Source organism: Rhinatrema bivittatum, chromosome 6 (genome assembly GCF_901001135.1).
Source record: "Rhinatrema bivittatum chromosome 6, aRhiBiv1.1, whole genome shotgun sequence".
Classification (NCBI taxonomy): domain Eukaryota; kingdom Metazoa; phylum Chordata; class Amphibia; order Gymnophiona; family Rhinatrematidae; genus Rhinatrema; species Rhinatrema bivittatum.
Window position 1 is genome coordinate 44,031,516 of NC_042620.1, and position 24,657 is coordinate 44,056,172.

A 24,657-nucleotide genomic window follows, 5' to 3' on the forward strand; every position below is an offset into this window, starting at 1 on the left:
AAAAGTCTCTATTTTTAAAGCTCCTTTCCAGTGGCACCTAATAGGATGGGACAGATCTATAGAGAATAAAATGTAATGTACTGTATGGTATAACATGCAAGCACCAGCAACAAAAAAAATATAAATGAGATATAAAAATATATGTGAGCTTATTAAAACACTTTATATAGGATACGCTAAATACTCACAACCAGAAAGGCACTGATTATTCAGTTTTGACAAATATACAAATAGTTACTACAATACCAAACAGCCACTAGAGACAAATATGCTGAAACCAGAGATATTAAATCCCCCCAAAATGCCTTTCCTTGCAGAGCTATACGCCATATGGAGTTAAATAATATCAATGTTGTTAAGGCATTTGTCTCGTCTACAGTTTGTGCTTTGCAGGAACTGTTGATATGTAAGCGTATACTTTTTCATAATAGGTTCACGTAGTGTGACAAGTAGAAAATGAGAATTGTCATCATTATAAGGAAGAAGGCGCACTTGCTGAAATATTATGTAGTATTTTATTGAGCAGAAGGTTTATGTATTCTGGGGTAATTTTCTAACAGCCAGTATAAGAAAGTTGGCAAATACGCACATATGTTACACCAGTTTTCAAAGTGAACTTGCATGCGTATTTTCATTTTGAAAATTATCCAATTATCCTGCACACAATTACATCCGCTAATTTGTGCACAGAAAATGTTTGAGGCAATTTAAGCGCATACTTTTGAAAATCCAAAAAGTAAGCAGGTAAAGTATAAACCCCTTCCCAACTCCGATCCTGGGAATGCCTCCGTTCAGGCATTCCCAGGATCGGAAACTTATGCACATATAGGAAACTTATGCACATATAGGATGAGTGCTCGAAAGGGTACCCGCATATCAGGCAGGCAGTTTTATAACAAGCCATTCCTATGGCTAAAGAACTGTTTTACCTATGTATACGCCTTTGAAAATTACCCTCTCTATGTCCAGAGGTCATTTTCTCTGTGTCACAGTCATCCACATAGTAAATAAAGAGAAGGCATGCATGCTTCAAAACTGTAGAATATTCACAGTCTTCTGGAGAGGTGGAGCTCCAGTCAGCTGTCTTGATGGCTGTCTTGATGGCACATTTGCAACAGGATCCAAATGGAGCCAAAGTCCATGTCACTCATCTGGAGAACTATCTGCAGTGACTGAACTAGATGGGAGGGGCAAAAGAAGAAATGGGGGGAAATCCTGCAAAGCTTGAAATAAAGCTTCATGGCTTATGGGACAGGTTCTGATTGAATTGGAAGTTCAAAGCAGAAAGCGGAAGCAGCTAGTTATAAACAATTTTTTAAGTACGTTTTCAATTTAAAAACTGTACAGTATGAAGCCTTTGCAAATGTAATAAAAAGTATTATAAAGCAATCAGTGATTAAATGTTATAGAGAAATGCTTTATAATGATCTTATTGTCAAGTATATTATGGAGTCTATGCACTAAAGTGTGTGAACAGAAAAACAAGCATTAGCATGCATAGGGAGGATAATTTTAAAAACATGTGCATGCACACCCAGATATGCATATATATATGGGCACCCACAAAACTACTCCGATATTTAATAAGCTGCACTTATATGATGTATACAGGTTATAAAATGCATCTAAATCTAATTGGGAACATGTGTGCACATGTAAAAAACAAGCAAATACATTTTTGTACTTATCCAGATAAATTCTGAGTTATCCGGCCAAGTCGCTCCAAAACCACTTTTTATCCTAAGTCTTAAAATTCTGCTTATCGAGCTAAGTCATATATATATATATATATATATATATATATATATATAGAGTAATGACGGCAGAAAAGGACCAAATGGTCCATCCAGTCTGCCCAACAAGCTTCTTATGGTAGTATCTGCCATGGGGCAGATACTACCATAAGAAAAATGGGGGTAATCTGCAGATTACCCCCATTTTTCTTTTAAGGGTAGCAAATGCTGCTCTGTCCAATTACTCCCAAGCCTTAGAATAACCCACACTAATTTACTGCCAACAACATTTTACTGGGTGATGAGCCTTCTTGAAAATTCAGACAGTGCTGACGTGTTTTGCTAATGGACTTGGCCTTAGAGAGCTGACTATGTCTAAAACAACGCCACATATCTGGCTAAGTCAGATAGCTATAAAGTAGCACTTCATAGACTTATCCAGCTCGTTGTCGTAGGGCCTCATTTACTAAGCATTTTTCCCATAGACACAGAATGGAGGAGAAGTCTTAGTAAATAAAGCCATTAGCCAGATAAGAAGATTTACTGCTATTTACATGGATAAGAACAGAAGAAAACTGAATCGTGTCTGGATAAGTGCCGCTACTTAGATGGATAATGTGGAAGTTATCTGGATAAGCATAGCAAAGCTGCTACTTGACCAGAGAAGTAGAAATTTAGCTGGATAAGTGTTCAAAACTGGTATACCCACCTATTTTGAGTTTAATTTTAAAATGATAAGCGAGTAGTATTGAGATGCATTTAACTCCTGTAAGTCAGCTTTTACACGCATAAGTCAGGAGATTTTCTAACTAGTTTTACCAGTTAATCTACCAGTTTGCTCAGTCCATCAGCAGGTCATCAAGATTAACCTAGCTTTTCAGCCTGAAGACCCCCCCCCCCATTTCAACTGGACCAGACCCAACCCAGTCAGTATGTCCCTTACTCCAGATATTGCGTAAGAGTATATATCTGCAAGTAAGCTGCCAAGGTACGTGCATAAATTGCTTATAAAATAGCAACTTACTTGCGTAAATGTCGGCACCCTCTCTGGAATGCCCTGGCCCACCCTTTTTTCACATGTGTAAATTTATTCGTGGACCCTGATTTGGTTTAATATGATGAGCTTTCAAAAATAGCATATATTTTAGGGATGTGAATCGGGCTTCGGACGATTGAAAATATCGGACGATATTTTCAAAATCGTCAGAAATCGGGGGCTCCCCCAAAACGATAGGAAAACCCCATATTGATCGTGGGGGTTCTCTTATCGTTTTGGGGGAGGGCAGGAAAACGGCACACAAAAAAACCCCTAAACCCACCCCGACCCTTTAAAACTAATCCCTTAGCTTCCCCCACCCTCCCGACCCCCCAAAAACCTTTTTACAGGTTCCTGGTGGTCCAGTGGGGGTCCCTGGACTGATCTCCCGCTCCCGGGCCGCTCCCACTGGACCACCAGGTACCTGTAAAAAGTTTTTGCGGGGGTCGGGAGGGTGGAGGAAGCTAAGGTATTAGTTTTAAAGGGTCGGGGTGGGATTTTTGTTTATCAGCTCGGGTGCAGCCGATAAACAAAACCACGATCGGGCCCAATGAAAAAAAAACCCACATGTGGAATCGGAACCGGAATCCGAACCGATTCCAGTTCCGATTCACATCTCTAATATATTCACGTAATTGATCATTTTTTATCTAAAGTAGTTTACATTTTCTTCACTTTGCCTATACCGTTTAAAGTTTTACATAAAGGGTCTATGAAAATCTCCATGTTAACAAAGGCCTTGAAGACACATGGAAAGGCCGTTTTCAATACATTAAAGTTCTGGTTAACATGCTACATGCAAATTCACTTTATAGTGGCCATGCTGATCTGTCAATGCATTTGTGTTAATGGCAACACGAGCAGATTAATGCAGCTTTAATGTCATCTGTGTCGGCGTAAGTGGCATTAACCAATGCAGGCAATTAAAAGGTCAATTTTCAAAATCTGCACAATTCCACAGCAATGAGAAAGTTCCCTTCCATCTTCTATGCATTTATTTATTGGAAACAGTTTCATAGAATTATCATTTACAACAGCTCAGAAACTGTGCTACAAGAGGATTCTGCCCCTAGAGTTATTGTTTCACAACCCTTCCAAATCTTCTGAAATACTTTCCTTCTTCTTCTTCTGCCAATTTCACCACCCACTGTCTGCTTTTCTTTGTTTGGATTTTGTCTCTTCCCTTTCCGATTCTGCAAAGAAACTTGTTGTTGACTCTTTCCTCTCCTTTCAGCACTGACACTTTTCCTCTGCTTGTTCTTCCTTTATGTATCAGCATCATAATATCAATTGCTCTTTGGCCTTTGAATGCTTTTTCTCACCATATTCATGGCATTCTTCTGTCTCATCTTGACTACCTACCCTGTTGTTTTGTAGATGTTAACTGTTACTTGTAAGCATATATGCTGCATTCATGTTCTATGTAACTGATGCGATGTTTCTCCCGAACATCGATCCATAAAAATTGTTAAATAAATAAATAAACAAAACAAATACTATGGATCTTCCCGACTCCTCTCACTGCTGCTTCAAAACTCTGCTGCTGGTTATTATATACCAAAAGCCTTTTCTCTCCACACACTGGCTTCCTATAATAATCCATTGCAGTTGTAAAATTCTAGTTTTTGCTACTACGTGCATACCCTTCTCATCTAATTCATCGCTATTCTTCACCTTGTTCTTTGTCCTCGGCCGTGCCCCGAGCAGACCTACCTCCTGTTTCCATGCTTTCCTCCTTTCTGATCTCTTTTCTTCAGACCAATTACCTGCTGAGGTCTAAGATTGCCCTGTGATTATCTTTCTTCAGTTGCATAAAAACCCACCTTAACAAACACAAAACTCCCTTCCCAGCAAACCCCCCCCCCTCAAATCTACAATAACGAATTCCTCAGGTTATTAATTGATTTCTGTTCTTATGCCTCCACTTCAAGGCAGGGGAGGGATAAAAGGGAAATTGGATTCAGACAATAGTCAACACGGGGCCTTCACTTTAAGGGGTGCCGATATGCCAGCATAAGGGGAAAAACCACAGGACTGCTTCTGCAGCCAAGTCCAAAATGAAAGCACAGTGATTGTAAATATTATTAGCCTTACCGTAAGGCTTGGGGATAACTGCACGGAGTGGCAGTTACTACCCTTAATGGACACGTGGGGGGTAACCTTCATGAGCGGCCGTTACTACCATAAGAAACTTGCTGGGCAGTCTGGATGGACCCATTTGGGTCTTTTGTTGCCGTCATTACTCAGTTACTACGTGTCTTACTCCTTCGCCTGCTGTGCAATAATCACCTATTTAGAACCATTTAAACATTTTATATATGTAGATATCTATATATATGTATCTAGATATATACACACATATATATCTATACATCTCTCTCTATATGTATATATATATATATATATATATTTGTTGTTTTCTATCCCATTTTCTCAAACAATCCTTACATGCTGCCACAGAAGAGCTCTGATTCAATTCTGCTTCACATTAAGTGTTCCTTCTGGAGATATGAGGGTCCCTGCCGTACATTTATTTATTTATTTATTTATTTAGAATTTTTATATACCGACATTCTTACATTAAAATGCAAATCATACCTACATACATACATACACCCAGCTCTGACTCTGAATAAGCAAGAATGGGCCAGAACAGGTACCAGACAAAAAGAGAAAAATCCATCAGTTTGTTCGGTGTTACCATTACGTTAAGCTGGGTAATAGATGACTACATTACAGGTACTAAGTAATTATAAACAATTCAGGCACTAGTTAAGAGTAGGTCTTTTCAATTGGTATATATTGTGCAATATATAGGAGGCTATGTACGAAGCTTTATTAGGGCTCATGTTACTTGTTGATGACAAATGTCTTATAAAGAAAGATTTTCACCACTTTCTGAAAGAAAGGAGGTCTGGGGAAAGTCTGATATGGGGGTTGTGGAGTATTACATAGGATTAGAACCAATCCTTCCAAGGTTCTCTTCCTAGTGTTGGTGATGAGGTACATTATTCTAGAGCATGCTACTGATCTAGTGAGCATAGGTATTCAAGAGGGCATGTAGAAGATCTGTTGAAGTAGGTAGGCCATAGGCCTTTGAGAGGTTTGTAGGCTAGGATCAGGAGTTTGTATTTGGTGTTGCAGAGAGTTGGGAGCCAATATAGGGATTTAGGAAAAGGGGCATGTAATCAAATTTGTTTACATTCAATGTCATGTGGGCTGCAGCATTTTCCCACAGGTAAATATATGTGCATTGTTGGCCAGAAACAATATCAAGATTTGCCAAATCCCACTCCCACAGGTGCTGGAATCTGAATGCTTACTAGACATATTGGGAACTGAAAAATCAATAGTGCTCCTAGTGGTGTGTCGACCTCCCAAAAAATAATATCTCATCCACACAGAACTGATCACGATTTGACACTGAAGTTTCAGTTTTTGAGATGGTATCTTTAATTTACCTTAGATAAACCGACACCACATACAACCAATTTCCTGGCTGCCATGACCATACTAGACTTCACCCAGGATATTATATCCGACACACATTAGACTTTTCTTTCACATGACAATGGAAGACCCAAGTCATCAATCAAATAGCATCACAGTAACACCACTCTCATGGACTAATCAGTCACAAATTAAGTTCTCTCTGAGCAGTGATTTTAAAAAAGTAGACAATGAGATCCTTGAAAATGGAAACTCAGACTCCATAAAATCTGCTAAATGCACTAGAAATTTTCCCCTATGGAAGAGAAGTCACTACCTGTAGCAGGGCCAACTAAAGATATGGATTAAAAATGGCATCATTATTAAGATTTTACTAATGTTTATGTGCTTTTTTATTCTGATGAAGGACAGATCAGTTATTGATTTGCACAGATTTTATTTTAAGTACTAAATAAAGAAATTAGCATTTCATTACTTACAAAAGTTGTATTTTCCAACAACATTGTGGTTTCATTTGCTTCAGCATTCAGTTTAATGACATGTCCATCCCTGCTTTTATATACCACTTCAATATCTGTAACAAAACAAGACATTTATAATTAACAAACACACTGACAGTTAATAAAAGCATTTGCAGGGCAATTAAATACTACAGAATGTGAACAAGTCTTAACAATGAAAGATTTAAACACTGGTAGCCAGAGCCATCCATTCCTCCTTTCAAACTCACCCCCTCCTTTCACAATGACAAAGATCCATGTATAGTAATCACTTGAGAAAGCACGAATTTGCAGCTTTATTAACATATACAAATGTGTAACAATATCTGAGCCAAACATCCCTTCCCCTCTCAGGGCAGCTCATCTGCCTCATTTCAACAAGGCGGGCCACGTTTAATCCAATCAGAGCTCCAGGCACCATCCAGTGAAGACTTGGCACCATCTGAGCTTCACCATCTCTCAGCTGGGGCACTCGTTGGGTGTAGGGATGTACATTTATTGGAAACAAATGTGCAATCTGAACCCAAAATTCCTATTTTTGGTTTGGTTTGTTTCAAATGAAAAAATCCTTACTGCCACCAAAAACTCCCAACATTTTTCAAGTTTTGTGTTCTGGTAAACTGACATCAAAATGTCACCAGTCTCAAGGCTGACCAGCACTATTTCTTGTATGGTCGTATTACTGTAAAAAAACCATGGTACCAGATGGTTCTGAGCCTGGCATCATTTTAATGCTAATCTCTGGGCCAGGTGGTATTTTAAATAGATGTGGTGGGGCAGGAGTGAGTGGAGATCACTCTTGCCCCTTTCTTCTAGCAACCCCCCCCCTCCACAGAAGTAAGTGGGGGCCAGGAAGGGTCCCCCATATCTGGCTGATTTCTGGGGTGTGGGGAAGATAGAGGGACCCTAGGGAGATCCCAGCTGTGTAGGCCCTTTGCCCTAGAATCTTGATAAGGTGGTGGGGGTATAGGAGCCTGGAGAGACAACCAGGAAGCAGTGGTGGAGGCCTGGGAAGGCCCATTTTTGGGGAGGTATTTTTGTTATAATGCTCATTTTGGTTTGACAAACAAACTGAACCAACCTTCCCACCAAAAAAAAAAAAAAAAGGCATTAAAGTGAACGAAAAATAACAACTTCCCTTCTCTGAAACAAAAAAATGTGGTCTCCACATCCCTAATAGATGGTACTACCGGTTATAGCTCAACATGTGTGCAATCTTGGATTCTTGCACAATTGTACATTAAATTTGAATGCACAAATTAGTGGTATTTATTTATAGTCCACCTTTCAGAAATTTCAAAGTGAACTACATTCAGATACTAGATGTATTTCAATGTCCCTAGAGGGCTCACAAACGAAATACCCTCCACTGCCTCACGTACAAACTTAGGGCCTCATTTTCTAAAGTATCGCAGGCCTGCGATACTTTAGGTAATGAGGAGCGGGGGGTCAACCTGGGGGGCGGTCCTGTGTTAGCCGGCAGCGATCGCACCGCCACGGTGCGATCCCTGCTGGTTTCGCACCCAATAGCACCACCATAGAAGGTATAGCAATTGGGCGTGAACTCGGACGCGAAAAGGCCCTTACCTTTTCGTCGTCCGCGGCATCTTCGCAGAGTCGGCTCCGGTGATGCCCCAACTCCTCCTCTTCCGGGGCCGACTCCGTTCCCATCCTGGTATCGCACGCGATAAGGGACTTTTCACATGCAAAACGTCCCTTATCGTTTGCGAGCCACTTGGAAAATGACCCCCTTAGAGGGTCCTTCATCAAATCACGTTAGGGTATTATTGCGCGTTAAGGCCCTAACGCATGCAATAACATCATAACGCATGCGATAAATTCTGAATTGCGAAATGTATATGCAAATTTAAAATGTGTAGTCAAGTAGAAAGATTTTGGGCAGAGTAAATGGAAATGAGGGCCTGCAAAAGGTGGTTTGGGAATGCCAGTTCGGGAGGGGGAGAGAGAGAGAGTGCCTTTGTGAGGTGAGGGGAGGGCGAAATAAAGTTCCCTCCGAGGCCACTCCGATTTCGGAGCAGCCTCGGAGGGAACGGAGGCAGGGTGCGCGGCTCGACGCGCGCAGGCTGCCCAAAATCGGCAGCCTTGCGTGCGCGTATCTTATAAAATCCAGCGTACTTTTGTTTGCGCCTGCCTGCGCCTGCTGCGCACCTCGAGTGAATAGGTGGGAGGCCCACCTATTCACTCGAGGTGAGATTTAGGTATTAGTGTAGGGGTTAGGGGTCACTTTGACATTCAAAGTGAGACGTACAAACAGAACAGTGCTCTCTTGTGAAGATTTGATGACCTTGGAGTGAGGAAACTCACCCAAAGGAGATTTGTGCAGTGTTCTCCTCAGTCTAAGCTTGATGGACTCTCTACCTGGGTAACATCAAGCTAGATTGAGAGAACACTGCACAAATCTCATCTTTGGGTGAGATCATCCAGAGAATCTGGAGGTTAAAATGAAGGGGAAACTCCTTCTTCACAGGTATATTGACCTTCTTAGAAGAGTCGATGGACCTGATTAATAATAGAGTTACTCTAATTATTTCCTGTGTCTCAGAGCAAGATAAAGAAAAATAGTTTAAGAAGTTTTTTACTGTTAGAGATTTGTTATTTTGTGAACATAGGGCCTCATTTTCCAATATCGCAGTGGTAACGCATGAGGGGGGGCGTGTCCCATGCAAATAAGGCATTTTTCGTGCAGTGGGGAAACATCGCATCACGCGATGTATTCGCGATTTGCGAATCCATTTCCGCAAATGGCGAAAACATCGTGCACCGCGATAAAACAACCAATGAATCTTCACAGTACACGAAACTGTCCCAAACAGCCTATTTCACTCTTAGGTGCTGCAAGCAACATGTTATATGTCTCACACCTCTGGGGGAGGGGGAGAGAGAGAGAGAGAGAGCGTGTATCTTGATGGACACTCTACCTGGGCAACAACAAGCTAGGTTGAGAGAATGTTGCCCAAATCTCTTCTTGGAGTGAGTTTCCTCACTCCGACGGCCAGCAAATCTTCACTAGAGACCACTGTTATTTCCGTATGTCTCATGTTGAATGTGAAAGTGGCCCCAACCCCCTACGCTCATACCTAATCCCCACCTCGAGTTACTAGGTGGCCCTCCGATAGGGATACAAATACCTGTCTAGGGCATAGGCACTATAGCAAGTCTTTCTCTCTCTCTCTCTCTCTCTCCTCTCTCTCTCTCCCTCTCCTCTCGTCTCTCTCTCTCTCTCCTCTCATCTCTCTCTCTTCATCTCTCTCTCTCTCTCTCTCTCTCTGTGGCTGTTTCACAGCACACGATAACTTTACATATGCTCCGCCCCAACTCTGCCCCCTGAATATAAAATTGCGAATTTATCTCCCGCAATAACACCTTGGAAAATGACCCCCATAGAGTTCAAATTTTTCCTGATGTGGCTAGAACCACTCAGGTAAGAAGGAGAAGCTTTTGTCCTTAAAAGTCAGGTATTAGTACTAGGTGCAACATTCTTTTTGAAGTTCCCATGTCATTGTTTGGTCAACTATAAAGGAAAGTAATATGGTTTCATCGATCCTATGCAATTAGAAACATTTCTAATAGATTAAAATCAAGTATTAATGTTGGAGACTGAAGCCCAGTATAAAGTTTAACTCCCAGTCCTTTTAAACATTTTGCTTATCCAGGAAGTTTATAAATTTTGCTGGATATTTCATATTTATTTGATTACTTTGTTCTCCCCCGATTATAGGGTATATGTGACGTGTAATAAATAAACACCGTCTTTTTTGTTGTTGTTTTTGGATTATAGGATTATATTATTGTATTTTTTATTGCATTGTAACACTTATTTTCTTGTTTTTCATGATGTCTATCATTGATGAAAATTAATAAAAAATTTAAATATAAAAAAACCTCAAAATACAAATCAAATAAAACATTAATGCAATTCAAAAATACATTACAACCAATTTATTAGTAATACAATAAATAAATACAAATTATAAATCCCCTAACTACCAACTATCTATCACTAGAGGGGCAGTCAGTTAAGGCAAAAATATCAAAATAACATAACAGAATTAATTACAAAATGCTAAACCTCGCCATCCCAAATACACCCTGTAGCCTACCCACTTAATCACTCCCCTATCATAAATAACCTTACCCAGAAAAGTACTTATTCCCCATAGAACAACATTATAATAAGCCAATAGGGATCTGCATTTATTGGTCCATTTGTTTCATTCATTTCAGTGCTGTGCATGTATCTTGTACATGTAAGATAGGTGCACAAAACTGAAGGTATGTGCACATATAGGAAGCTACCTACTGACTTACCGTTAAGTTTTGCATGCCCACCTTCCATTCGTGAGATATGCATGCACTGCCAAAACAAATGAAACAAATGAACCAATGAATGCACATCCCTAATAGCCAATAGCATTCAATCTGTTCCCTATAGAGCTCTCAAAGGTGCAACCACCTTTGGGTCACTCTTTCAGAGGCATCTCACTCCTGGGGCTATGATGACATCAGCAAGAGAGGATGGAGACTAGAGGCTCAAGCATCAGCAGTGACCTTCGTTTTCAGTTTTTATTTTACTTCCCCTGAGAATTTCAGTGTTATAACAAAAAATGCCAGTGAAAAAATGATAGGAGAGATACAGGTGCAAAATAATTTTCCCTCTGTTAAATTTTGTTACAGCATTGAAATTCCCATGAGAAATAAAATAAAAACTGAAAACAAAGATCTCTAAGCATCATCCAACACATCAGAATGCAGGGGAAGTGTAGGCATCCTTCAGCAAAAGGGAGCAGGGTATAACGCTCCCCTAACATCAATGGTGACAGTTTGCATCAGACTCTGTATAGATCACAGATATCTGTCTCCTCTAACAGAAAATTTACAGCACATCTGTGGTGCAAAAGCAGCAATTGAAGGCACCCAGAGTGTGCATTAAAGTTGATGAGGAAGGTATCCATAGTAAGAACTCTTACAATGGCTGCTGCTTCAGTTTAGAAGTCAGAATTGTTTAACTGGAGACTTATCGTTGGCACAAGCTGGTCTTTATTTTTAGATATTTTATATAGGCCTATATCTGGGAGGTTCCAGTGATTTCATGAAATTGTATTAGTTATCTGTTAAAATTTCATTTGTGTGTCTTATTTCATTGAACCATATTAATGTGTTTTATGCTAAGTTCTGGAAGCCAGAGTTTCAGTAGCCATACACATTCTGGAGAAAACTGGATTTTTTGCAGGTTGGAAGTTTGTAGGGTAGTGCTTTTTTAGCCCTGAAATACCACATGGGTTAGAGAGCCAGTCTACTCCCTGGCAAAGGGATCTTCACCAAGAAAACCCATTTAAATATTAAAATAAAACAATGCTTTCCCAAAGGTGGTGAAATGGCTAACATGTTTGCTTCTTCCATAAATATTTTTTTTAGCAATTTTGTATTTCACTTGCATCCATTTTATTTCTCTCTTCACCACTATCAGAATTTACCACATCGCCGCCATCACAATTCTCAAAGAAAACTACCCTACTTCTCAGTCATAAAATAAACATATTGGGGCAGATTTTCAAAGGGTTATGCGCGTAACCACCGAAAAGCTGCCCCTTCCACCCCCTGCGCGCGCCGAGCCACATAAGTCCCGGGGCTTTCCTGGGGGGGGCGTATTGGGGCGTGTCGCAGCCGGCGCATCATTGGGGGTGGGGCCACGGGCATGTTTCCAGCCCAGGGGCGTTCTGGGGAGGGGGGGTGGCTGCAGCCTCCGGACCAGCACTCGGACCGGAACATGGCACGCCGGCAGCCGCGCGCAAGTTACGCCTGCCTCAGGCAGGTGTAATTTGTAAAATAAAGGTGGGGGGGGGATTAGTTAGGGCTGGGGGGTGGGTTAGATAGGGGAAGGGAGGGAACGGAGAATGGCTGCACGGCTCAGCGCGTGCAGGCTGCCGATTTTGCGCAGCCTTGCGTGTGCCGACCCTGTATTTTATAACATGCGTGCGGCAGCGCGCGCATGTTATAAAATCAGGAGTAGATTTGTTTGCGCCGGGTTGTGCAAAACAAATCTACTCCCGCACGCACCTTTTAAAATCTAACCCATTATTCTCACTGTCATAACCACAAAAAAAAATCTGGTATGGAAAATAGAAGGCAGGAGAAGGGGAGAAGATACTGCACTTTGTAAATAATATACATAAAGAGACATCACTGCACAATGTAAATAATTTACCTCTGTAAAGATTCTATTATTCTTGTCTATCCTTGTCTCCTTCCTCCCCCAGTTTCAACAACCCTGTTATATTGTAACTTTTGCTTCCTCTGCACTTGTTAAAAGAACAAAGTTACTGCACCCCCTGTTATCTGTAAACCGGCATGATATGATTGTATCATGAATGCCGGTATAGAAAAGCTTTAAATAAATAAATAAATAAATAAATAAATAAATAAATAAATAAAGAAGGAAACTAAATACAAAGCTCCAACCCTACCTTCTATTTCCAATATGCAAGCAGGGATTTTCCCCATTCTGCTTTCTCTATCTTCAACCCCAAATAAAATGTCACCCATATGAAAGTTTGTTTCTCTACTACAGAATAAAGAGCCTTACCTTTAAAAAAAAAAAAAAAGTTACATCTGGTTCAATAGTTGACTTTTTTCTTTTACTTTATTTGTAAAACAGAAAATTATGGAAAATGTATGGGAATTTTCTCAGGAAAAACTCTGAAATCTGTTGAACATATAGAACATGATTGTATAAATGAGACAGTATGGCACTTTCATTAATTTCACCCCTGTGAAAATATTACTATTTGTGGGTTTTGCTTTTGGTGCAAAACCCTTTGGCATCTCTGCAATCAAGTATCAAGCATCCAATAGCAATAGACAACCAATATATGCCTTCTTACATCTTGCTAACATTGCAAAAACATTATAAAGGAATGGACTGTCATCTTATCTTCTTGTCCCTGTGTCCTTTGGTCTTTTAGAAATTAAAAAAAAAAAACAACCTTAGCTTATTTTTGTGTCTTTTTGCCTTGAGAAGATGTGAGATAACTGATATACTGAATAGGTGTTAACTTAATTATTGTCAGAAAAGGAAAATAACACATGGTCACTGGCAAACTAATTGCAACAAAGGAGTTTGATAGAAAAAACTTTGAAGCACCAATATATAGAAAGGCAAGAGCTTAGTTATCCGCAATCCTGATGGAGTACTCATAGCACTCACTGCCAGTGCTGGTGACTGAACAGGATTTGTAAGTTTTGCTTTTCTGGGGAGTTAAAGCTTGGGAGAAAAGAGAATTCTTTAATTTAGTCTTTATTGAGGAAGGTGTTGGGAAGATAACACTGGAAAAATTCTATCAGGGCAATGATTCAGAGGAACTGAACCAAATCACGTTGAACCAGAAAGATACAAAAGAGCAGATCAAGAAACTAAATTACCTGTACTGGGTAGTATACTCCCCAGAGTTCTGAAAGAACTAAAATAGTTCAGATTTATTACTAGCAATTTTTAACTTCTCACTCAGATCAGTTATGGAACCTGAGCACTTGCGGGTAGCCAACACAATGCTCATTTTTAAAAGGGGCTCCATAGGTGATCCTGAAACATAGACCTAGATTTATCATTTTGTTATAAATATAGCAAAAATAGCGCTCGCGATAAAAAAACAGGCGTGGTTAGGGGAATTTTCGAGATACCGTAACGCACAATATTTTGCCACATCATATAGCTATTTTAACGCATGCTGTGTTGTGGCTTCACACGCTGCATTGTGTCACCATGCGGCATGTTGCATCATCACAGCATGCGCTATTTTTTCCCTATATAAATACAGGCCTCTTGCACGTGCCTCTTTGAGGGTGTGTCAGGAGTTTGGAGAGAGGAGGTAGGTAGGTGGTGTTGGTGGCTAGTTTGAGGTTATTTAGAGTAATTACTGAGTACATTGTCTTGTTTGCTGTTGTCCTCTGTTTCCCTTTCCCTTTGTCTTTTGTCATCTTTGTTGGAGTGAAAGTGTTTGCTTGTTAGTCCAGTTTGTCTGTCTGTTTTTTTTGTGTGGAGATAGTGAGGAGTGGAGGTGGTGGTGAGGAGAAGTGGTAAGGAGGAGTGGAGCTGGTGAGGAGGTGTATGTGTGTGTGTGTTTCGTGAGGAGGTGTGTGTGTGTGTGTGTGTCTGTGCGCTGAGCTGTGTGTGTGTGTGTGTGTGTGTGCGTGCTGAGGAGAGGATGGAGTGCGAAAGGCATAGGGAGAGAGGAGAGAAGGGGAGGAGGCAGGAGAGGGAGTGGGAGGATGAGAGCAGGAATGGCAGGGGAAGGAGAAGTAGGAGTAGGAGTAGGGACAGGGGCAGAAGGAGAGAGAGGCAGGAGGGATGGGATAGGAGGGTGCAAGAGGAGGAAGGGGGCCAGACAGGAGAGTTTGGAGGGAGGAGTAGGGCAGCATAGGGATAGGCAGAGGGGAAGGGAGATGGTAGGCCAGGATCAGGAGAGAGGAGAGGTAGGAAGGGAAGGGGAGGGGAGAGGAGATTAGGATGTAGAGTGGGGAAAGGGAGGACACCTCTCCGGAAGAGGAAGTGGCACCCCCTTCAGGCAGCCAGGCAGCACCACAGCAGCGTCTCAGGGCCATAAGGTTTAGCATGCAGGAGAATGAGCTGGTCATAGTAGGGGGTCCTGCAAAATTATCGGATGCTGTTTGGCAACCAGACAGCAAAGACCTTCGAGGCAGCCAAGGGGCCAATATGGTGCAACATTGTCCAGTCCATCAGCCAGTGCAGCGGAGTGGCAAGAAGTAGGTTACACATCAATACCACGACATTAAAGTCCAGTTCAAGGCAAAGGTGGCATCCCGAGCAAAGTATCAACGACTGACCTGAGGAGGGGCCCCCTTTCCAATCGTTGTCATGGAGATGGAGCAGTGACTCATCGAAAGGCTAGGACTGGACATGTTTTAGGGCATGGCAGAGCTGCATGGCAGAGCAGCTAGACACCACATGAGCTGCAGCCAGTAAGTTAACCTCACCTATAAATGGGCTGGCAGCAATGGGAATACACATCATTTGGCATAAGATGCTCACTCTGCAAAGAATCAAAGTGCCACTATGAAGCCAATCAAAAAAAGATACTTGCTGGCATATGTACTAATGTCTTTTGTTTTGTTTCCACAGCTCTTGCCCTCCAAGCTGTCAGTCTCAGCCAGGAAGCCCCAGGGCCCAGCTGGGAAGCCCCAGGGACGAGCCGTGCATTACCACCATTCCACAAGCCCTTCCTTATGGATGCGCAGACACACGTCAAGAGAAGGAGGAGGAGAAGGAGCAGCAGCAACCACAGCGTCACCACCCATTGGTCATGCTGGAACCCCTGCCCTCACCAAGCACACGATGTGTCCCTGAACCTCGAAGAATTCATGCAGGAAGGGAGCCAGGAGTGGAAGCCTACAGAAACATATCATCCAAGAGCCAACACACCTCTGCGCCGGGAACCACCACCATGCCCTCAGCAGAAGGAGCCTACAAGCCTGCTAATGCCCATCTTGCAGTGACAGTTACCGACACTGGAACCAGCAGCACCAACATCAGAACCCACAGCACCAACTCCAGAACCCACAGCACCGACGCGTGTTGCTGAGATGTGGAACACACGTGCAGAGCTACGGGCCTTGAGGAGGTCTGTAAACTGCCAGAACCAGATCCTGCAACAGGATACAGCAGCAAACACACAACATATTAATACACTGTTTGCTGCCGTGAGCAACATGACAAATGCACTCACACAAATCCTCCAAAGGATTTCAGTGCAGCCGGATTCCTCCGCTGCCTCTGTAGATTCAACACCCCGCAGCAGTCCCCGTCAGGGGACACACCCGAGGGGTAGGCCACCCAAAACCATGCTCCCCCCCCCCCCCAGTGGCAAGCCACAACGTGGCCGAGGTCCATGATAAACAGAACCACCTAGCTTACAAGCCCCAAGAAGAAAATTTGTATGAGAAGCGTGGCCCGGCCTCATAACAGAATTGCTGTGCCGTCTAGATGGAATAAGACAGCTGGGCCGGGCCTCACAACAAGGTTCCTATGCCATCTAGATGGAAGAGACAGCTGGGCCAGGTCTCACAATACAGTTGCTGTGCAGTCTAGATGGAAGAAGACAGCTGGGCCCGGCCTCACAACAGAGTTGTGTGCCAGCATGCAGAATGGATGGTATACTCTCAACCATTTTCATTCAGCACACTAACTAAGAAGGCCTCTTCAGTACTCTGCACGTGTTCCAGCCTCCTTTAACTCTCCTCCACACAGTGTCCACTTGCTGCCTCTTGTCATCATGTCTCATCTCCTACTCAATGCTGAGGGTGTCTCATCTCTTCTCAGATCCTGCAACTGCTGCATCCATGCTGTTGGTGTCTCCTCCTGCCTTCATACTGCTGGTGTCTCCTCCTGAGCCTCCTGCTGCATCCATGCTGCCGGGTCTCCTGTTGCCTCCATACTGCTGGGTCTTCTGCTGCATCCATGCTGCTCTCTCCAGTCCTGGTCCTGCTGCATTCATGTTGAACTCTGCTGCTTTGCCCCTTAGGCTGTCTCCTTGAGTGCACTCTTTCAACATGGACTGTCTGGGGCCTTTGGGTTTACTGCACATAGTAGTGCTGCTGTAACCTCTAACATTACAGCATAACATTACAGCATAACATTACAGTTATTGGGGTGCCACTTCCACTTTCTATGCTCTTAATTGTAATCATGATTGTGCATTAAGGATAAGATGCTAAGCCTGTATATGTAATGATGCCATTTCAATATATTTTTGTACAGGTGTACACAAAATGTGCAGGTCATGAAATCTACAATGTTGTTTTGCTATTTTCTATCTTGTTCTTGCATAATGTGATTACCTAAGACATTAACTTTATTTCAAACAGAGCACTAATAAAGTGGTCACTGTTTTCCAAAACAAACTTCCTTGTCTCCTTTCATTGTGTGCTTTTTGTGTTAATGTTTGAGATGGTTAAAGGTTTGGCCTCCACATGACTTTGCATGCTAGAATGCACTGGCACATTCTTATTTTGCACTTATGTAGCAGGCAAGACCATCTGGCCTAGGCCATACCACACAAACCTCAGGGTTTGCTGGTAAGGTAGACAGTCAGAGGTTAAGAATAAGCTCATAACTGGGGACCTTCAACGTTGCCTTCTTCACACACCATACTGTAAGCTAATTCCTGCTTACATGGCCCTGTATGTCATATGCAGAGTAGCTTCATGGCCAACAGTGAATCTTGTGTACATGTACAGCATGTGTGGCGGTAACTGGAAGTTAGTCATCCTCTTGCAAGACTGGATATTCTGCCCCCTTTTTGGTGTCAGGAATAAAAGTATATGTGAACGTCTCCATTTGTAGCTTTCACTGTTAACCTAATATGACGTGTACTTGCTGAGTGTACTGACACAGTGTTAGCTGCTGTGTGACAAGTGGGGAGGAGGAGTGAGGTAGTAAGTATGGTCCACAATGTCCACAGGTGAATAGCAGAGGGCGTAGAGGCCTGTTGCTGGTGCTACAGACCAGGCACACTTCCACAGACTGCTTGCCACCCCTGTAATGGCATGGCTTGGGGGTCGGTATAATACATGTAAGGTAAGGATGACCTTACAGGTAGCATCCAGATCCTGAAGGCAGCCCACTACAGGGATGGCAGTCAGTCTGTGGAAGTGTGCCTGCTCCCCTGCAGCAGCCCTAGACACCCTGTGTTATTTGCCTATGGACATTGTGGACTACGTAATACTCCCTCACTCCTCTTCCCTACTTGGCACACAGCATCTGTCACTCTGTTCCAACACTCAGCAAATATACAGCGGGATGGCATAGCTTGTTAGGGTACTATACTGTTATGCCTGTCGGACGCAGACGGCTGCAAACTCTCATGCTCACCTCTTATCTCCCTGCACCGTCAAGACTGCTAATCCCCGCCGACCTCTCCGGCATCCCCGGGACAGTGTGGGCACTGCTGACTGCCATCTTGGATCCGGAATTACTTAGGCGCGTGCGCAAGGGCCTCCTTTGTACACGTCATGGCGGGAACCTCGGGGGCATCCCCTCCAGACGACATCAATCTGCCATTGTATTGAGCCCGACCTGGCATGCTCAGAACAAGCAGTTGAAGCGACTTACAGACCTTGATGCTCAGCAGCTCTTCCAGATTCCCCAGCAGTGGTGACACGCATGTGCATCAGCAAGGGAATGCAAGCATGAAAGAATGGAAACATTCAGTTTTGCCAAAGGAACTCTCAGGAAACAATTTGGGGCAGGACTGCTCAGCCTATGTGCCTTTCCGGTGCTCAGATTGCACTGTAAGAGCTTGTAGGTGTAGGTAAAAGGCCAATACTCAGCATATGTTAACTGTTCATACATATAGGAATACACCTGCACCACATGAATGTCATTGACGCATAAGGCGCAATGGCCTTGCATGTACGTGACATCTTCCTATCTAAGTAAGGCTACATGTGAGGGGAGAGTTGAAGGCAGGAGGTTCAAACACACATTACCATTGGCCTGTATGGCATAAACCTTTGTTCTTGATAGATGTGGATGTTGTAAGAGTGGTTAGAAAATAAACTGTGACAGTGTCATGTCATGGGGTCATTGCAAATGACAAGTGAAGGGAGGACACTATCTGATCCCTAATCCTGCCTTCACTGAGCATGACGTGCATCCTGCTGTAGGCTCACCAAGAAGCTAATGCAACATACATGACATCATGATGGACAAGAGCCTCACCTTTATCACAGTATTATTTATAAATTGCATCACTAGGTGTGGTCGGGTGCATGTGTGTTGGAGAGCATGCAAACACCAAGAGGATGGCTAGCTTGTAAGAAGCTGTGCACATAGTGTCTGTGGCACTACATAACACTGGCACTTTAGGCAAGGCTGTAATGGGAGGGGTGCAACTACAGCAGTGTGATGTGTGCATTACTCTAGCTAAGTATGTTCAATTTTTGTAACTGGTAAATCAAGTGCTGGCTTGGAAACCATAACATGAAGGCATTTCCTGTGATTAGCCTATAGGTTTGACAAGCCTAACCAAGACTATCAATACCTGCATGCATGGCAGTAAGACCAGGACTAGATCTATATATGCTGTCAATGTGGATGCAGTTGCAATTCCTAGTCTGCAGTGGCTCTTTAAGTGGTGAGGCTGTGGTGTCACTTCTATGTGGCCATGACCATGTGACAGTAAGCAGACACAATATAGGGGTAACACCTCATATACACATGCTTCTGCACCTTGGAATAAGGCTGTAACCTGGAAATTCAGTCACTGAAACCTTTAAATGTGTACCTGTACCTTCCACATGTGCATTCTTAAGGTTCTGAGTTATTTCTCATTTCTAGCTTTTCTACAGCTGGAGCTCTCGATGCTCCAGGAGGAGCTCGGGTGGCAGCACATTGGTGGACCTATGTCACACACTTGTGAGAGGTAGGATGGGGTCCATTGGGGAGGGCTGGCAAGGCACACCATGCTAGGCAGCCCACAAAGTATCACAAATACGTGCCTCTTTTAGTGTCACTATTGGGTGGAACACATGGTGGCAGCGATATGTCTTTGATGTAATCTTTACTTGCACCACAGTTTTGCCAGTACAGTGTATTGCTGCATTGTGAAGACAAATGCTGAGTAAGCAAATATGTTTCTGTTACACAGTGACCTACACATGGAAGCAGTGTGAGAAAGAAAGATGGTAGCATGGAGAGGAACAGCGAACACACTTCTCGACTACCTCCCCTAGAAGGGAAAGTAGTATGTGAGGCCTATCAGGCAAAGGTTTTGCTGAAGCTGGCTGCCCCTCAGCGTGCTCTCCTGGCATCGTGCAGGGTTATATGGTGGATCTGGAAGAAAGTCTGGATATATCTCCGTTGATACTCCATGTCATAGTGCAAGATTATGGAATACACAGCAGAGCAACATTATCTTTGCCACTTTGGGTGGAGTATACATTAAAGCTCCACCCGCCTTGTCCAAACAGTGAAAACGACATTTGAGAAGTCCGAAGATATGGTTGATGACACATAAGGACTCGTTGTACCTCTTCTCTGCTGGCATGTTGGGAATGACAACAGGGGTGAGAAGCCAGGTCCTGTAATTGTACCCAGAATCTCCTGCAGCAATGACAGATTAAAGGCATCAATCAGAGCAATTTCACTTGTGGATCTGAGTGGCAAACCAGAGCATCCAGTAAGACTGTATACGGTAGCCTGTACCTTTGCTGAGCCTTTAAGTGTGATTTATGTAGCCTAAGTGCCTATCACATTGTTGAAGGCCAGTATATGTGCAGGCTAGCTGTAGCGTTAAGATGATCAGCTGTTCACGACTACTACATTACATGTGGGTATTGGAACTATTGCGTGCCATGCCCTCACAACCCAGAAAAGGCTACTGGTGTAGCAACTGTTGGAATCTGCTCCTCCAGAAGGGAGAAGTTAGCAATCGGTTACAAACGGCTCCTCCAGAGGGAGGAATTAGCAATCTGTTAGGATCTGCTATGCTGATGAGAGGAGCAAGCAGATAAGAGTTAGCAGTCTGTTGTGCTCAGCTCCTGGAGTGGGAGGAGTGAGCACTCTAATGTAAATAGGTGAATCCTTGGGCCGATGGCAGATGACAGTGCCCCCAGGAGGATATCCTGAGAGGGACCACTGGCTAGGCTTGGGTATGGAGACAGACACAGATAGTTATTTTATTAGACAGGTTAGTAGAACCACCAGAGGTAGCAGTAGTGAGCTGATATGCCCGGCAGGGCTGAAGTCCTTCAGATAGTGGAACTGTGATCCCAGGGTTGCTGAGCTGTAGAGAGACTATAAAAAGTGAGTGGACAAGTTATGCGGTATACATAGCCAGTAGTAGATGACACACTCACATAGATTTTTAAAGAGGCTCAGTAGCTGGAAGGAGTTGGGCCCTCGAGGAGCAAGTACCTGGTTCCAGGGAAAGCTCTGAGAGAGCGATGGTTACTCACGAATGTCTGTATCTGTGATAGCTTCCAGGCAGTAAAGAATCTTCAGAGTATTTAGGAACATGGGCCCTCGAGGAGCGAGTACCGGTTCCTATCTGCAATCTGAAATAAAGAAAAGAGAGTGAGGCCCTCGAGGAATGGGTACCTCTGGTAAGTCAGAGGAGGCAGAGTAGCTTGGACGAATTCGTATCCTTGACTGAGTATGATTCGTAGTCCTTGCTAACTCAAATCGTAAGCGCAAGTGAAGACCTTTTATGTTGGAAGCGGATGACGTCAATACAGGGGGACGCCCCTGAGGTTTGCGCCCTTGCTGGTACATACTTCGGAGCGCACGCGCGCATGCACCCTACATCATCAGGAACATGGTGGATCCACAGTGTCGAGCTGGTCCGGGGACACCAGGGAGAAGCAGCATGGAGATGCAGCGGCAGCAAGCCATCCATCAGACCCGGAGGGAGTCGCCACAGAGGTAGAGAGGGTGGAGCGAGGGCGAAGAGCAGCCATGAGCGCAACAGCAACCTGTCAACTTTGAGGAGATATATAAGAGCCACCACACCTGTGTTACCTGCAAAAGTCGTACGTCATGGTGTGAATGCAAATGTCCATGGCAGATATGCAGTCTGTCTTGCCTAGAAAACCACTTGGGAGCCCACACACAGGGAATATGGCAGGCCATCAACACTCACAGGACACTGCTTGTAGTATAGGTGTATGCACCTATAACAGAAACAGTCTGTGACAATTTTTCTCACACCTCTGTAATGGACCACACGTGATGATGCTGTGCCGGCAGGGTGGACAGTTGAAGCTTGTGAATCACCTGTGACATTAAAATAGCTCCCAAGAAGAGGATAAGTATATAGTGCCTACTCACTCAGTGAGCTTTACGTGACATACATTGTTGGGGTCAAAGTTTGCCATGCTCTGAAGCATGGGGATAAAAAGCTAATACATTCCTCCCCTGCAGCCACCACCAATTTTGGTGCCATTAGCCACAAACACATAGGCAAAGATGGAATACAGAAAGAAAAGTGTGTCTTACCTACGAGCCAAGCATCACCGTATATGACGGCCTCAAAATTATCAAAGAGGCTTGATTGGCTAAGTATAAAGGAATCGTGCACGGCTCCCGGGAACCTGGGCACGATGTCTAGTATGTGCATTCAAGCATTGCAGCAACTTGCACATTGATGGAGTAGAAGAACTTTCTGTTGCAGTACATCTCTTCCCTCTGATGGGGTGGAATGATGGCCACATGAGTGCAGTCGATTTCTCCAACAACATTGGGAAAGTGTGCGAAAGCATAAAACCCTCTCTTCAAATCCATGAGGTCCTGCCTGTTGCAAGGAAATTTAATGTAGCAAGGAATGCGGTCAGTCACTGGCTGAGACAGTGTGAGAATGTGGTTTGGGACATTCCCCTCATCACCCCTACTGTGGTTTGAAAGGAGCCGCTTGCCATGAAATGCAGGGCAGCCAAAGTTTGGTGAGGCTGGGCACAGCATGGGACCCTTTGGTGATTGGATCCAGTTCCCCTTGAATGTCTTCATATAATTCCAGGATTGCTCAAGAGCTCAGCCGATACCTGCTAAGCACAAAGTCCTCTGGTGTGCCCAGCGAGGATGTTTGTAGAGGAAAGCTATGCTCCTTGCGTCTCCTGTGCCGTGGCTGCTTGCAAGCTGACGATGGCTCACATCCTGAGCCCATGGGACCCATGGCTCTGCCTGCGCTTCTGGCACTTCCCTAAGAGGCCTTGGAAAAGACCTTGGCTGTTCTTGAGGTTGTTCAGGTTGTCGTCTGCAGCAAGCCTGCCGAGTCATCCAGTATGCCATGACAATCACACTTGCAAGAAACAATACAGCTTTAGGAAGGTAGAGCAGGTAAAAATGGATGTTTTTATTGGGCCAGGAAAGCCTGGTAGGTGTGTCCATGATCATAGCTTTTAGTTATCTCATGCGAAAATCACCACGATAATAGTGCGATCTGTAATATTGCGCGTGATAATTACTTTTTCCACCGTATCACCCCAAAAAAGGTGTAGTTATTTCCAGTGATAAATCCCGCAATAATGCGTGATACTTGTGATACTGTATCGCATGCAGCGCTAGCAGACCCCAATTTCCATTAATCCTGCCCATATGCCTCCCACTTGAATACTAATTTCTATGTGCGATGCGGGATAAAGCCGTAACGTGATTTGAAAAATGACCCTGATAGACTGGTGAACCTGTTGTTTGTATCAGCCAAGTAGTAGAAGCTACAGTATTCTGGAGAACAAATTAATGACCATCTGGATAGATACAGATTAATGGGGCACAGCAACCTGGAATTTGCCAAGGGAAATTTTGCCTTACAAATCTGTAGATTTTTTGAAGGGGATTAATAAACATCTAGATTTTCAGTGGGCATTTGATAAAGTCACTCATGAGAGACTCATCAGGAAATTAAAATGTTATGGGATAAAAGGCAACGTCCTATTGTGGATTGGTAACTGGTTAAAGAATTATAAACAATAGAGTAGATCTGAATAGTCATTTGTTTTAATGGAGAAAGGTAAACAGTGGAGTGCCCCACGGATCTGTACTGGGATTGGGACTTTTTAATATATCAATTCATTAATCCAGTTATCAATTTATTTTATTTATATTCTGCCATTCAGTGGATTACATTCAGTTACTGCAGTTTATAATTAATCTGGTAAAGTGAGTGAAGTGCAAGGTGATCATAGTTACAAATGACACAAAATTATTCCAAGTTGTTAAATAATGAGCTGATTGTGAGAAATTGCAAGAGCACTTTGAAAGACCTGGGGACTGGATATTTAAATAACAGATGAGATTTAATGTAGACAAGGGCAATGTGATGTACATGGAAAAGAATAATCTAAAGTATCGGTGTACAATGCTGAATTTCATACTATGTGTCACAACCTAGCAAAAGGATCTTGGAGT

The 24,657-nt window shown here is 43.3% G+C and overlaps 1 protein-coding gene across 1 annotated transcript in view; it reads right to left on the reverse strand.

Annotated features, from left to right (window-relative positions):
* The window catches only part of DPP10 (dipeptidyl peptidase like 10), a 1,181,383-nt gene that overhangs the window by 557,861 nt on the left and 598,865 nt on the right, over positions 1-24,657 (reverse strand). The window contains exon 4 of the mRNA XM_029605348.1: positions 6,699-6,793. Within this exon, the coding sequence (XP_029461208.1) occupies positions 6,699-6,793 (95 nt within the window). The remainder of the gene's footprint in view (positions 1-6,698; positions 6,794-24,657) is intronic.